The sequence below is a fragment of the Phascolarctos cinereus genome, unplaced genomic scaffold, assembly GCF_003287225.1.
Source record: "Phascolarctos cinereus isolate Bilbo 61053 unplaced genomic scaffold, phaCin_HiC Scaffold_4;HRSCAF=312, whole genome shotgun sequence".
Taxonomy (NCBI): Eukaryota; Metazoa; Chordata; class Mammalia; order Diprotodontia; family Phascolarctidae; genus Phascolarctos; species Phascolarctos cinereus.
In genome coordinates, this window is record NW_027555847.1 from 128,425,324 (window position 1) to 128,440,481 (window position 15,158).

General features: G+C 41.6%; 1 protein-coding gene across 1 annotated transcript in view; it reads right to left on the reverse strand.

The window, feature by feature from the left end:
* The window catches only part of TSC2 (TSC complex subunit 2), a 58,327-nt gene that overhangs the window by 23,416 nt on the left and 19,753 nt on the right, over nt 1-15,158 (reverse strand). Inside the window, 10 exon segments of the mRNA XM_021006705.2 lie at nt 214-316; nt 602-695; nt 1,369-1,558; nt 2,208-2,342; nt 3,510-3,632; nt 5,218-5,371; nt 5,811-5,917; nt 6,887-7,009; nt 13,432-13,548; nt 14,045-14,200. Of these exon segments, the coding sequence (XP_020862364.1) occupies nt 214-316; nt 602-695; nt 1,369-1,558; nt 2,208-2,342; nt 3,510-3,632; nt 5,218-5,371; nt 5,811-5,917; nt 6,887-7,009; nt 13,432-13,548; nt 14,045-14,200 (1,302 nt within the window).

The window sequence follows — 15,158 nt, forward strand, 5'->3', positions numbered from 1 at the left end:
GAGCACTAGAGAGAACCATCAAAATGGCTCAATCTGGTTCCGCAGAACTATGGCACGATGCATGCCCATGGGCCCTGGAACACCCACTCCTCTAAGTGCCACTCTCCCATCTACTACCCCTCTCTAGCAATCCCTTAGCTGTACTCAGTGGTATGGGCTGTTGTGGCATGGATAGGGCATTATGCATACTTGAAGACTGAAAAATGGCTATACCTTGGTGATGTAGGGAACAAAGTCTTTTCGGAAGGGCAAGCGACATCTGATGAACCACATGGCTATAACATGATGAGCCAGGCATACAATATATTGATTGAATCTAAGAAAGGAGGAATGGAAGGAAAGAACTGGAGGTTAGTCTTAGCAACCAAGAATAAAAAGCATTTAGAATTTCTAAGGGCAAACTAGAGATACAAAAGTTATAACCAGTCTCTAAAGGGCTAAGCATTAAGTGAGTAAACTTTGGCAAATCATTTATTCTAACATTAAGGCGGGTCTTCCATCTGTAGTTACTCAGATATGCTATTTCCAGAGAAAAAGCTCAGCTGCTGAGTTTATAATGGATGCACCTCACAAGCTGCAGCAAGCACAGCAAGGAACTTACTTGGAAGGGTTTGTGTATGGCAGGGAGATGGCAAACACACTTGCATACTGCTCGGCAGCAAAGTTCCTGTACAGGTGAGGCAATCTGGCTAAAGCTGAAACATGACAGGGGAAAAAAGGGGGTCAGGAAATCTGGGCCTTGACTTATCAAATGGGAACCACAAAGCCCCAGCTGGCCTGAAGCTACTAGTAATGAGAGGATGTGTGGTGTGTACATACAAATAGTATGTACTGATGCACACACAAACATACACAACTGTGTGCACACATCTGCACACTTGCGCTGTCTCGGGCTAGTCTTCAAAAGCCAACAAAAGTATTTCCAGCCAAGGAGGTTCAAAGTGGTTCAAAGTTATTCAACAAACACTTTAAAAGCATCAAGTAGAGTGTAGAGAGCATTGTGCTAGAAAAGATCTGAAGTTAGAGAAATTTTCCCTGCCCTCATAAGGCTTATAGTCTAGCAGGCAGACAACACACAAAGATAATTACAATGCACAATACTCCATGAGCAATACATCAGAAAGGTATAAAGTACTATATGAAATCCAAGTGGGGAAGGCTGTTCTAGACCAAGGGAGCACAGGCAGGAATGGGAGGTACACAACACACTGGGTGACAGTCTCAAAAGCTCTAAGGTCAATTATGCTATCTGACGCCGAATCCTCAGCACACCAAAGCAGGCTGTCCTGGATCACAATCCTGATGAATTCGAGACGAAAGACAGCATCAGGAGCACATTTACTCGATCTTGCTACTCAGACCACTTACTTGAAAGGAATTCCAGGAGCGGGATAGCCATGTTGGCTGTTGCAGAAATGTGTGTGAGCTTCACAATCAGGACTGGCAACGCTTTGATGATGACATCTGGCATTTCCACACTGCACACTGACAGTGCCACAACACACTGGTTAGCGCACCGGTAAATGAGGCCATGCTCCAGGCAATATACCATCTCCCGCTGGAAGGAGACACAAGAGTTATCAACTTGAAACACAAAAAGGGAAGACACAACCACTTCACTTTTCTAAAAGTTCTTGATTTTAACAGCTTCAGGCTCTACAAGCATCTCATAGCTAAAGGTGGACATCTTCTAAAATCAGGTGGTTTTGTGAGGCCAAACACTGGTAAAGGCAACATCTTTAAGGCTAGGAGATTATAGTCCTTCTCTTGCCAAAGTTGGGTTTTCACCAGAAAGGGCTCAAGTGGTATCCATCCACTAGAAAAAGCTTTTTTTTTTTTTTGCTTTTTGGTGAGGCAATTGGGGCTAAGTGACTTGCCGAGGGTCACACATCTAGTAAATGTCAAGTGTCTGAGGCAGGATTTGAACTCAGGTTCTCCTGACTCCAAGGCTGGAGCTCTATTCACTGAGCCACCTAGCTGTCCCCAAGAAAGAACTTTTTCAAGAGACAGAAGTCAGCCTGTCACACAAGAGATGGGAAGAAGGAGAGTCAGGTCCATCTGCAGAAGCAAACACTTTCTAGCACCTAAACAAGTGGGCAGAGGGGAGGCAGAAGGTAAAATGTTGGAGTCCATTTAATCTAAGCTGTCCTTCAAGTGACCTTGCCGTTAAACCATTTCTCTCCTACAAACTCCTTCCCACATTGTACCTGTTTAGTTTTATCCAGATAGTTATGGTAAGAGATCAATGCTGTCAGCACTGGAACCACTGCCAAGTGTAGGTCTGTCCGAGAGAAGCCATCAGGCGTGCCACAGAGTCGCTCAGGAGTCTTTTTATCTGAAAGCTAACAGAGGACACGTTCTCATTAGTGCACATCCACCGAAAGACCAACGGCAAGATTTCAGGGGCAGACATGCTGGGGAGGGGAGAGTGGCTGGATTTCAAGGCATGAGAAGAACTGGGGCCCTAGGATAGTCTTTTCTCGCCAAAGGCTGCAGTGTTCCCAAGACTGCCAGGCTCCAGCAGGGCATAAATTCCCTTCAAGGGGTGAGAGAAGGTATCAGCTACATCACGTGCTCTACCCAGAAAGCGGCTGCCAAAATCACCCAGAAGCAAAGAGCACTAGAAAGAACAGAGGGTTTGAACAGGAAACTTGCTAATTTGCTTTCAAACAATTCCTTCAGTCACTCTACAAAGCAGGTCAATTTGGAGTCAAGCCAGGTTTAGGCTTCTGACTCATAGTCCTAGAACTGAAAGGGACATGTAAGGTCATCTAATCCAGTGCTTATCTGAAGCTTGAATTTCCTCTATGCCCTAACTAGGAGAGTGCCATCTCCTTGAAGATTTCTAGGAACAGGGCACTCACTAACTCCAAAGACAATCCATCCCATTTTCGAACAGCAATAATTGTTAGTAAATTGTTAGTAAGTTCTTCCCCAACATCAGTCTGAATCTTTCTCTCTGTAGCATGGACAGTTCTCGTTTTGTCCTCTGGGGCCAAGCAGCAGAACAAATCTAATTCCTCTTTCACAAGACAACCCTTCTGATACTTGGAGATAATGCCCATGTCTCTACTTTTTCCTTAACAACTGCTATAAATATGCCCAGGCTAAATATGCCTATTCATTGCACAATACACATTCAAGTCCAATTGATCTGCCTTACAGTAGCGTGGCGCAAACATGCTCACCTCACCCTCTGAAAAGCATACCACAAACCCACAACATCATCTTTACAATCAGAGCACCCAGGTTTATGCTGACTGCTGGTGAAGGTGTTGGACAAACAAGGTTCAAAGCCAACATGAGCCTGTTAATGAAATCGCTTGGGTTCTGATCCTCTGAACCACTGACTGGTGCTCCCTGCCAAGCAGCTCGCCTTCTAGAGCTCAGATTCTTCCTGCTGAAGAGGGAAAGCCATCTATTGGCTCAACCTGGCCCACTCCAACACACATCTTTCTTTCAAGGGACACTAAAAAAGTCTTACAGATAACTGAAAATGTCAACATTACCATTGAGCAAAGAGCAGAGGAGAGCTGGTCTACATTGCAAGAAGAAGTGAAAATGAGAACTTTATATCGGAGGGATTCAGGCAGCTTACTAAGAACCAGTTTCAATACTTTCCAGTCAGTCTCCTGGGGAAGAGAAAGGAGAGCACAGTTAATACGGGATTTAAGAAATTACTGGAAAGATGTAACATGTGTCATCATTTTAGGTTTTGTTTAAAGGCTTAACTTAAAAACCACCAGCATTGCTCTTTCCTAGTCTTACTGTGAGGTAGGCCTGCAGAAATCATGACTTCTGTTCTCAGTCCCCATGACCCTATGCAATGCTATACTATTGAAAGAAAGAAAAGGCTTCCTGAAAAGTGCCCCCAAGTCAAAAGTAGGCCTCAGAACAAAAAAATGGGACCAGGTGGGAGAAACCAGGCTATAAACCATAAGCTCCTTATCTAATTTGTGAAAAGCCTTTTCTGATTTCTCCCCACTCTGGCTGGATTTAGTGCTCCTGACTCTGCCAAGTGGTGAATAAGCAAGTGCCCACCTGCACAGGTATGACAGCAAGTAAGACCTCTGCCCCAGGCCCTTATGCTCTCTGCTCCTGTCACACACACCACCTTCTCTCCCACCCTCCTTGCTCCTCTGGCCCCCACTAGGGCACCAGACCTCATTTTCTCCAGGTACTGCTTTGGCAGCAGTATCAATCAAGAAAAAGTAATAAAGAGTTCTTCAGCAGTAGATAAGTTCATAACAACAACAATCATCATCATCATCATCATCATCATCATCATCATCATGGATAGCATTTATATAGTCTCTACTAGGTGCCAGATCTTGTGCTAAGCACTTTACAACTATTATCTCATCTGATCCTCATAATAGCCCTGAAAGGTTGGTGCTATTATTATCATCATTTTTCCCCCCTATTTTTTGGCTAGGCAATGGGGTGAAGTGACTTGCCCAGGGTCACACAGCTAGTAAGTGTTATGTGTCTGAGGCCGGATTTGAACTCAGGTCCTCCTGAATCCAGGGCCGGCGCTCTATCCACTGTGCCACCTAGGTGCCCCCTATTATTATCATTTTAACAGCTAAGGAAATTGAGGAAGGCAGAAGTAAAATGACTTGCCTAAGGTCACAGAACTAGTTAAGTGTCTGATACTGGATTTGAACTTAAGCCTCCCTGACTCCAGGACCAGTCATCTATCCCCTGCACCATCTAGCTGCCTACCTACTACATGCTTTGTAGCACCAAGACCACATTTGGCCACTTTATATCCATCAGAAACAACACAGTAACTAGAAACTGGTACCTGGTAAAATTTTATTATGATATTATCCCTACTCCATCACTATTTCTAAATAACTCTTTCTAAAAATGTACATTCCCATGCATGTGAATTCAGCAGCAAATCTGTCACAAGGAATCAGAGATTCCAGTTGCAATGCTTGGGCCTCAGAATAGCACAGAAGTCTTTGGAATGCTCTTGAGTAATGTCAAGTCAGTCAATTCTGTACAGTTTAATTCTGTACAGTTAACAGCCAGGAAAGAACTTTGAAGACAACACATCCAGATCACTTTCAACCACAAGGGAGCTATTTTAGGGATACTGGTCTTATTTTTATTCTGAAGCAAAAGTCCAAATTATAGACCACACATACTCTCAACTGCTTCCTTAACTAAGAAAAGCTACATTTAAAGGTAAAAGCAATAACTGCTTACCTGCTTCAAACACTGAAGGAGCACCCCAAAGAACCGGGAATAGGGCAAATAGCCCAAGCGGACAGATGCGCCCTGCGCAGCAATGCTGGGAGGCCCCGTGGGTGGAGAGAGGGTACCACCACTGGCCTTCTTCTCACAGCCTCTCTCAGGTTCTCTAAGGGGGAAGCCAAAGTGAAGAGTGGGGAGAACAGAAACACAGGTGCTTACTCATTAACAAAGATCCTGCGGCCCCCTTCCCGGCCAGCCACCCTGGGGGACTCCTGTCAATGATCTTACAGGAAGAAATCCAACTCCCATCAGGTGGCTGCTGCTAATGTAAGATTTGCGTAACTAAAAACCAATGCTAGGCATCAATCTAACAAAGGAAGGGAAAGACCAGAAGATTCGGAGCCTAAACCTTGTAGCTACTACTGTAAAAACCTCTAGGGACATCATTTCAAGAATTCAATTACTCAACAGAGGCCATCTACTCTACCCAAATGTCCATTATGGAGCACAGAATTAATAAAGATGATAAGTCTAACTAGTCACCAATTTGAGAAGGGAGATAAATGTGGCATTTGAGGGGAAAGGCAACAAGATGAGAAACATACATGTTGTCACAGAGGCAATAGGGGCTAAATCTCACAACACCATCTTTATTGGGAAGGCCAAGACGATGGAGCGAATCAGCTCGGAGCAGCAGCAAGAAGTCAAAGGCCTGGAAGAGAATAAATCGACAACTCAGATAAGACTAATATTCAAAGACACAAGAACGAAAGGAGTCACATTCTGTCTACTTCCAGGCTCAATGGACACAGCAAAAAGGGTAACCACGCATGGAAGGCACATGAGTGCTTGGCTCAAGCAATGAAGGAACTTCAGCTCCAGGTGACAGAAGGCAACTTCAGCCAGAAAGGAGAGTTGCCATGTTCTATTACTAGCTTTGCTAATGCATTTGCCTATGGACAAGTCACTGTACTGTTCCTCACCCTTAAGTCAGCAGACCCCCATCTCTCAGCAACAGAGGATTCAAGGGGAAGGCCAAAATCCTTCCTTACAGCAGGATCACAGCTTCTGTCATGCTGACCAGTACTTCTAGACATACCAGCACCCATCGCAGGGAAGGATGCTTCATGACCAGAGTAGCCTAGGAAGCCTCTGATTATAGTTTCCTTTTCTACCCTCCCTCAACTGACAAAGGCTCAGCAATGACCTACTGACGGGAAAAAAAAAAACCCTAGCCATTACAAAGGCAGAGGTATTTGTGGCTAAGGACTACATACCCTTGAGATCTCCTCCTCTCCTCCAGGCCTCATTCTCTGCCACATCAAGAGTCAGCTGCCAGGTGCAACAGACACACCAGAAACACATTCTCACATGAAAGGGAGTGTCAGGCTGATGAAAGGCATGCTTTATACCATCTACGCCTAGTTCTAGTTTTGGGATTGGTGGCAACCAGCAATTAGCAGGAAAGAGACATGAAGGAGAAAACTTGGAACATTTTCCACCGCTCTACATTACTGTACAGTCCCTGTAGGCTTATTAGGACTTCTATCTTTGAACATTCAGCCATTTTTGTGGCATTGCTTTGTTCTGCAAAACTGGATGTCAAACATTTTCTAATCCATCTAAGACCTACAGTCACTCTTTTGGACTCCACCACTAAGTCTGAGAGGCCAGTTCATACCTTAAGCCTGATACTGCTGGCGATTGGAAGCCTATACATGTACTTATAATGCAGTTGAATGTGATTGACCAGCATCTCATACACTCTGGAGGCATGACTGGCTGGCAAGGTATAGAGCTTGGTCTGTGGAAGAATAACATAACAGTTAGTTAGCTGAACAGTGAAAATGTTCATCTGCTTTCATCAAGAAAGAACCATAACGGAACCTAAAAATATTCATATGACATACTGTTTTGTGGGAGCAGGGGCAGGCAGAAAGTATTTTTTCTTTAGATGAGTTAAATTCTCAATTTTTTTTTTTGTCCACTGATTATGCTGGTGGGACCAAGGATTCTTGAACCACCTTCCTGGCCCTAGTCATCCTGTTCCCAGAAATTAATTCACTAGAACCTCAGGGCACCATGGCATATTTTAAATTTTCAAGAGAAACATAATAGATCAGTATCTGTCTCTGTAGGATGCCTAGGCTTGAGGTAGTGCACAGCTTCAAATTTAGATCACACCACATTCTTTTATGTGATGTTCTCAAATGTTTGAGACACATTTTTGCTTACTTGTACTTTCAGCTATGCCAGTAACTTCTCAAATTTTCTTGTTTGTGATATATCTTTGTAAAGCTGGGTTTTCTTTTTGTTGGTTGCTGTGATAAAAAAGCAAGTACTGTATACAAAAAAAACCAGTGTGGAACAAGAAATGAAAGTGGTGGTATCCAATCTGATTCCCAGGTTTGAGAAGCTGTGCAGTGCCCAACAAGCACACACAGTCCATTAGCAAGTAATTGTGATGATTTAAGAATGAAATAAAACAATCATTTTTTCTTTCCATTTATGTGTATTATTTTTTCAAATGGCTACTAAATTGTTAGGACATGAGCATTTATTGTTTGGATCTAACTACTTAATAAACAGAACTGTTAGGCAATTTCTTGTGGCCTAAGGGCGTTGTAAAAAAAAAAAAATTAGGGGCAGCTAGGTGGCGCAGTGGATAGAGCACCAGCCCTGGATTCAGGAGGACCTGAGCTCAAATCTGGCCTCAGACACATAACACTTACTAGCTGTGTGACCCTGGGCAAGTCACTTAACCCCCATCTCCCAACCAAAAAAAAAATTACTGGGACACTAAGGCACTTTAAACTAAGAAAGGTTGAGAATCTCTGCACTAGAATCTGAGAGAAGATGAGTCTGCTTTTGATGAGAAATGAATAAAGTGATGTCTATCTTCTAATTAAATTTCATGAATTATTAATTCATACCAAAAAGAATGTAGCTATTCATTTCCACAAACATGTTATTAAATACCTGCTACATGTGCTAGTCACTAGTCACTAGGAAAGATAAAAATTTTAGATAAGGCATAACTCCTGCCTCCACAGAATTTATAATCACAAAATCTATAGACACACACAAACACTGTAACTATGATACAAAAGCACATATCTCCCAAGCCCTTATCCTAACCATGTCTTCTTTTCACTGTTCAACTCATAGGAAGAGTCTATACTGGCTATTCCTATTTCCTCACCAGCCACTCACTTTTAAAACCCCTCGCAATCTGTTTCAAACCCACCACTCTCTAGAAACTGCTCCCGCAACAAAGGTCAGGAATGAGCTCCTAAATGCTCATCCTCCACCTTTCTCAGTCCTCATCTTCTGTGACTTTTGGGTAGCATTCAGCATTCCTCCTGAACACCCTTTTCTCCTCTGGCTTCTGTAGCACCAATTTCTCAGAGTTTTCTTCCTGTGTGACTACTCGTTTTCCTTCTTTCTTGCTGGATCATCATCTCCTGTCCCCTAAATGTCCCCAAGGCCTTGTCTTCAGGCCTCTTCCCCTATCTCTCTGCATTGTTTTTCCCATCTGCTCCCATGGACTCAATTATCCTCTTTCTACAGATGGTTTCCAAATCTATAGATCCAACCCTCACATCTTTTCTGAACTTTCATCTCACAACCTGTCTCCAACTGCCTCCTAGAAATCTTCACTTGAATATCCTGCCAAAGCCTTAAACTTGACTATATCCAAAACACACCTTCTGAGAAAACCTGCCCTTCTTCCAACTGCCATTTCTGCTGATGACACTACCATTCTCCTAGTCGTATATACTTGAAACTTCATTCTTCCTTCACTGGCCCCATCTGACATCCAAGCCATTGCCAAGTCTGCCTCCTAGTTCCATCTTTCACATCCATCTGCTTCTCTCACATCCACACTACTACTATTCTAAGGCCCTTATCACCTTTCGTCTGGACTATTAAAATAACCTCCCCACTGGTCTCCCTGCCTTGAGTCTCTCCCCAGTCCCCATGATCCTAATCCATCCTTCCCACTACTGCCAAAATTAACTTCCTAAAGCATGGATTTGCCCATGTTTTGCTAAAAAAATCTTCAATGGCTCCCCATTGCCTCTAAGATAAAATACAAATTCTTTAACCCAGCACTCAAAAGTCCTTCAAAATTTGGTTCCAACCTATCTTTTTCGGCCTTATTTCCAGCTTATTGTCCTCTAAATACACTATATTCCTTATTTCCTTATTTTCCTTTAAATACACCATAATGTAACCCTAACTAGTTGTTCCCTAGGCTACCACTTCATTGCCTCCCTCTATGCATTACTGGAATCTACCATATCTAGAATGCATTCCCTCCTCACCTCTGCCCTTCAGAAGCTTTAATTTCCTTCAAAGCTCAGCTCAGGCACCATCTCCTTTGTGACACCTTCACTGATCCCCCGAAGCTGAAAGCGTGCTCTCCTCTCTCCTCAAATTTTCTTAGAGCACTGTCTTTTCACTCTTTGGCTCCCAGCACTCCTTATCTCATACTACACCCATTTGTATGGTATAGTCCTTCTTCAGTAGAATGTTAGCTTCCTGAAAGCAAAGACTTGCATTTCTGCATTTGTATCCCCAGCATAGTAACTTTACCTTAAACATAGTGGGAGCTTACAAGTTTTCTGAACCAACCTGAAACTGAATAAAGGTCTGAGGAAGGAAAGATCATTCTCATCTTGGGAAGGAACCAGAAAAAGCTTCCTAGAGGAGGAAGGTTAAAGTTGAGTTGAACGTTAAAGGCTGGGTAGGAACTGAACAAGTTCCTTAAGTCTTATCCATTCTAACAGATGTGACACTCCCTGAGGGTAGGGATGGTGGTGGGGAGGGAATTCCAAACTCAGTAAATAGCATAAACAAAGGCATGCTAAGAAGTCTTATTTGGACAGAATAGAGTATGTAGTGAGGAGTAGTATCAAATAGGAATAGAAAAATAATAAGAAATAAATTATATGTATATAATATTTTAAGATGTACATAGCCATTTCCTCACAACAACCTGGGAGACAAGTAGTGGGTAATGTCAAGAAAAACAACCTGGAAAGACTCATGAACTCTGATCATGTGATGACCAACCATCATTGCAGAGTGCCAATGATGAAGCATGCTTACCTACTTCCTGACAGACAGGTGATGGCCTCAATATGCAGAAGGAGACATGCATTTTTGGATATAACTAATGTTTTGCTTGACTGTATAATTGTTATCAGGGTTTTTATTTCCACTGAGAGGAGAAGTGGGAAGAAGAGAGTAGGGATAGGGATCCCAAACAAAATACATTAAATGAGAGAACAGAAGAAAGACCACAAGGAATCCCAAGACAAGGAAAAGAGCTTTGAAAGTTACATGGTAAAGTTATCATATACTGAAAAGAAAAGCAAGCCCTCCATAGAGATTTGCAGTTTGACATATGATTTCCTCCTTTTCTTCTACAATATATATATATATATGTAAATGCTCCCTTTATTTAGTGCTTAAGTTCAGAATTTTCTTTTAAAGAAAAAAAATATAGCTAGTTAGTGGGTAGCACCAACTCACTGAAAGCCTTGAATTCTTGGCTAAGATATTCAAACTCTTATTCCATAGAAGTTAGGGAATCGTTTAAAAGTACTGAACAGATGAGTGAAATGACCAGATCTATGTTTATGGAAGTTGAATCATTCAACGGTAAGAAGAAGAAACTGGAGGAGATAAAAAGGGGAGGTAGGAAGACAGACGAGAAAGCTATTGCAACAGGTCTCATGGGCAGTTATGAGGGCATGTGATAGCGAGAATAACAATTTAGGCAACAAATAATGTGGAGGGACAATCAAGAGGACTTGATTAATTGGATTCGAGGAGAAAGAGAAATAAGGTTCAAAAATAACACCAAGGTTTCAAATATGGAAGTATGGGTGAATGGCAGCATCTAGAAATTGTGAAATCAGAAGCCGGACGTTTTAGGAGAAAGAAGCTCAATTTTGGACATGTTGAGTATTCACAGTATAAATGTTACTGGAGGAACTTCATTATTATCCAGCTTTTCCCAAGCCAGAATAGGAATATTTGCTTTCTTGAAGGTAGGAGTAAATGATTACAGATAGATAAGACTCTATCCCTGGGAAATTTATATCTAGTGGAATAGTTAAGATAGAAGGATGGAATAGCTTTGATTTATTCCCCAAAGTAGCACTCTGTAGCATATCTAGGAAGATTCACCCTTAATATCCTCCTCCTACATCTATGTTTACAAGCAGTCTGGCATTGCAGGCACCTTGGACTCTCACGATCTGAGTACAAATCTTATCTCCAAATTTATAAGGCTCTGTGATCATGAGCACAACATATAAATGAAGTCTAAGTCTATCCTAATCTGCTAAATGGGGTATTTACCTAGTAACATTATAATAATCAAATGAGGTACACATGAAGCATTTGTAAATCTTACAACTTTCTACATTAGTTATTATTAATTAATGTTGTTATACGTAATAAAAAAACTAAAATTCATAACACTAATCTTGAAGTCCTTTCTGAATCAAGGAAAGACATCATATTTAAGAAGTAAATACTTGTCTTTTCTAAATCTTATAAAATTGGTAATCTGTGAACAGCAACATAATATTAAGAGGAATACTTGATTAATCAGAATAGCTTATTCTCCAGCTGTGCTGGATAACAATTGTTTGGTATTCAATGTGAGGCTAGGGCCAGGGTAGAGAACCTACAGCCTCGAGGCCACATATGTCCTTCTAGGTCCTTAGGTATGGCCTTTTGACGGCGTCCAAGTTTAACAGAACAAATCCTTTCATTAAGAGGATTTGTTCTGTGAAGTTTGGATTGTGGCCTACAGGGCCACAAGTGGCTTCAAGGCCACACGTTCCCCACCCCTGGGCTGCTACGCCATGGGCCACCTAGAGAAGAACCTAAACAGTCACTAGAATAGAGATAAAGAATCACTGCTGTAGAATTAGCACCTAAGACTGGAACACAGTTAAAGAATCATTGTTGTAGAGTTAGTACCTCACCCAGAAATCTGCTCAAGAAATGGACCCACAAACTATGCCCAAAGAGCTATAAAACTGTGCATATCCTCTGACCCAGTAACAGCACTTCTAGGGCTGTATCCCAAAGAGATCACCAAAACAGAAAAAGGACCCACATGTACAAAAATATTTATAGCAGTTCTTTCTGTGGTAGTCAAGAATTAGAAATTGAGGGGATGCCTATCAATTGGGGAATGTCTGAACAAGCTGTGGTATATGAACGTAATGGAATATTGTTGCTCCGTAAGAAATTGTGAGCAGATGGATTTCAGAAAAACCTGGAAAGACCTGTATGGACTGATGCCAAGTGAAGTGAGCAGAACCAGGAGAAAACTGTGGACAGTAACAGTCACACTGTGCAATGATTGACTTTGATAGACTTGGCTCTTCTCAGCAATGCAAGGATCTAAGACAATCACAAAAGACTCATAATGGAAAATGCTATCCACATCCAGAGAAAGAACTATGGAGTCTGAATGCAGATCAAAGCATACTATTTTCTCTCCTTTTCTTTGTTGTTTTGTTTCTTCTTTCTCATGGTCCCTCCCATTAGTTCTAATTCTTTTTTACATCATGACTAATATGAAAATATGTTTAATATGAATGTATAACTAGAGCCTATATCAGATTGAATGCCATTGTGGGGAAAGGGGAGGGAGGGTGGAGAAAATTTAAAACTCAAAATCTTACAGAACTGAATGTTGAAAACTAAAACTAAATAATTATTTTAAAAATTAAAAATTTTTAAAAATTAAAAATAAATAAGAAATGGACCCACAAAACTTTCTTGCATTTGTAAAGCTGATTAGAAGGGAATCAGAAGAGATATGCAAGCCACATAACCGGCAGGTGCTTGTACTGTCAACGGGTGATACAAGGTAGGCACTGATCTTTCTGTCCTAGGCTGAAATGATTTGGCCATAATGGCTATACACAACATTTATCAAGTAACAGGATGCTTTTGGGCAGTGACTTAGTAAGGTATTTCAGCAGAGAATTCTAACAGGACAGGTGTAGGCCTATCATTCTTGAGATTCAATCACCTTCACAAACAGCTTCAGCGGGAAGGTAATCCCAGAGACTGAAATTCCAACCAAACTAAATCCTTAGAAAGCAGTCACGCTATCATATTCCACTAGAAAACTTTTTCCAGAAAAGAACGGATGAAATTTCTAAAGCTCCCTTCTAGAGAACTTACCTGAAGGATAACCAGAAGACCAAGTACAGCAGTCTTCACATCTTCTAAGGAAGCAGAATATGAGGCTAAGTCCCGGTCTTCCAATTCAGGAGGAGGAGAAAGTGAACGTGCAATCACCTAAGAGAAAAAAAAAATCTATTTTTAATACTGAAGCTCACAACTCATTGCTTCAGTATCTGTCAAATCTGTAGTTACCAGGCAGACCAAGTCAGTCCTCTCTTGTCTTTAAAAAAAAAAAAAGGTTTCTCTCCCTCACTTCAATAAACATGCTCAAGATTTCCATGCAATTCAAAAACGTTAAGGGAGAAAACAGCTGGATGGGATGAACAGTCAACGCTCTCCAGCACTCCTACTTCTAGGGCTCTGGTGTCAGTATCAGTAACATCAACCACTCCTAGAGACCTTCAGGTTAGGAAGGAGGACCAAGAAAATGTTTTTTCTGTGAACCCTTACTTGCCTCTGGAAGAGTGCCAATTAAGACAGGGTGTTCAAGACTGCAGAGGCATACAAGCATTCACTGCCTGGGCTTGGAGTAATGTCTCAGGTACACTTGGTCTTCCTCAGGCACATTTTGCTGACATAAGTAACATCCCTAATTTTGAGAAGGTCCTACCTTTTCAATGATATCCAACAAGCTGTTAAAGTGATGAGTGTGACAGCATTCTGCTAGGTCCACCAGCAGCTGAGTAGCTAGTTTTCGGACTTGATGGTCTTTGTCCTCAGGAATGTGGGCTAGTTGTGAGATGACTACCATGTTAATCAGCTCCTCCTGTGACAAGACAGAATACCATTATAAGCAAAGTCTATGACTGTGCATAACATTTAGCTTATCAGATCTCATTTAGCAACAGCATTTATCCAGTACCTTAGAAAGCTAATAATCATCATAGAGTAGTATCTGGTCTACCAGACACCTTATGGACTCAGACAAACATTCCCAAAGCCTTTTCTTCGCAGAAAGAAAAAAAATCAGGATTGAAGCAAATGATGCCAAAAGATAGACAAAAAAGAATGGCATTCATGGGAAGAGTATAACATAAGGACCTAGAGAGGGCACAATGTGCAAAGCCAGAGGTGCCACCGCTATTTCCCAAGTCACTCTTTACAAGTGCCCTGCTACACCTACAAAACATCCAGCAGAGGGGAAGGGGAACAACCTCTTGACCACTAGACAGACATGCAATGCCTAGGGAAGAGCAAGCATCGAAACCTCCAGCTTGGACAGACCAAAAAGAGACATGCCTATGACAAAACCACCCACATCCTTCTTTTCTCGGATTTCAACAGAAAGACTTTTAAAGTAAATGTACTGGGGCAGCCAGGTGGCAGTGGATAGAGCACCAGCCCTGAAGTCAGGAGGACCTGAGTTCAAATTTGGCCTCAGACCAAACACTTGACACTTATTAGCTGTATGACCCTGGGCAAGTCACTTAACCCCAATTGCCTAAAAATAAAATAAAATAAAAAAATAAATGAATGAATGAATGAATAAAGCAAATGTATTACAAGGTCTAAATTCTAGGTGATTACTAATCAGTAGATGAGCTCCTAGGAGGCAGGATCTATATCTTATAATATCTTTGTGTTCTCCTCAGGGCTTTACATGTAGTATACTCCCAGTAATATTTACTGAATAAACACATAATGCTAAATGAAAAATGCTAAATGAAAAATGGTCAAAAATCCCTATAAAAAAAAGACTAGGCTATCACAAAGATATAGTAACT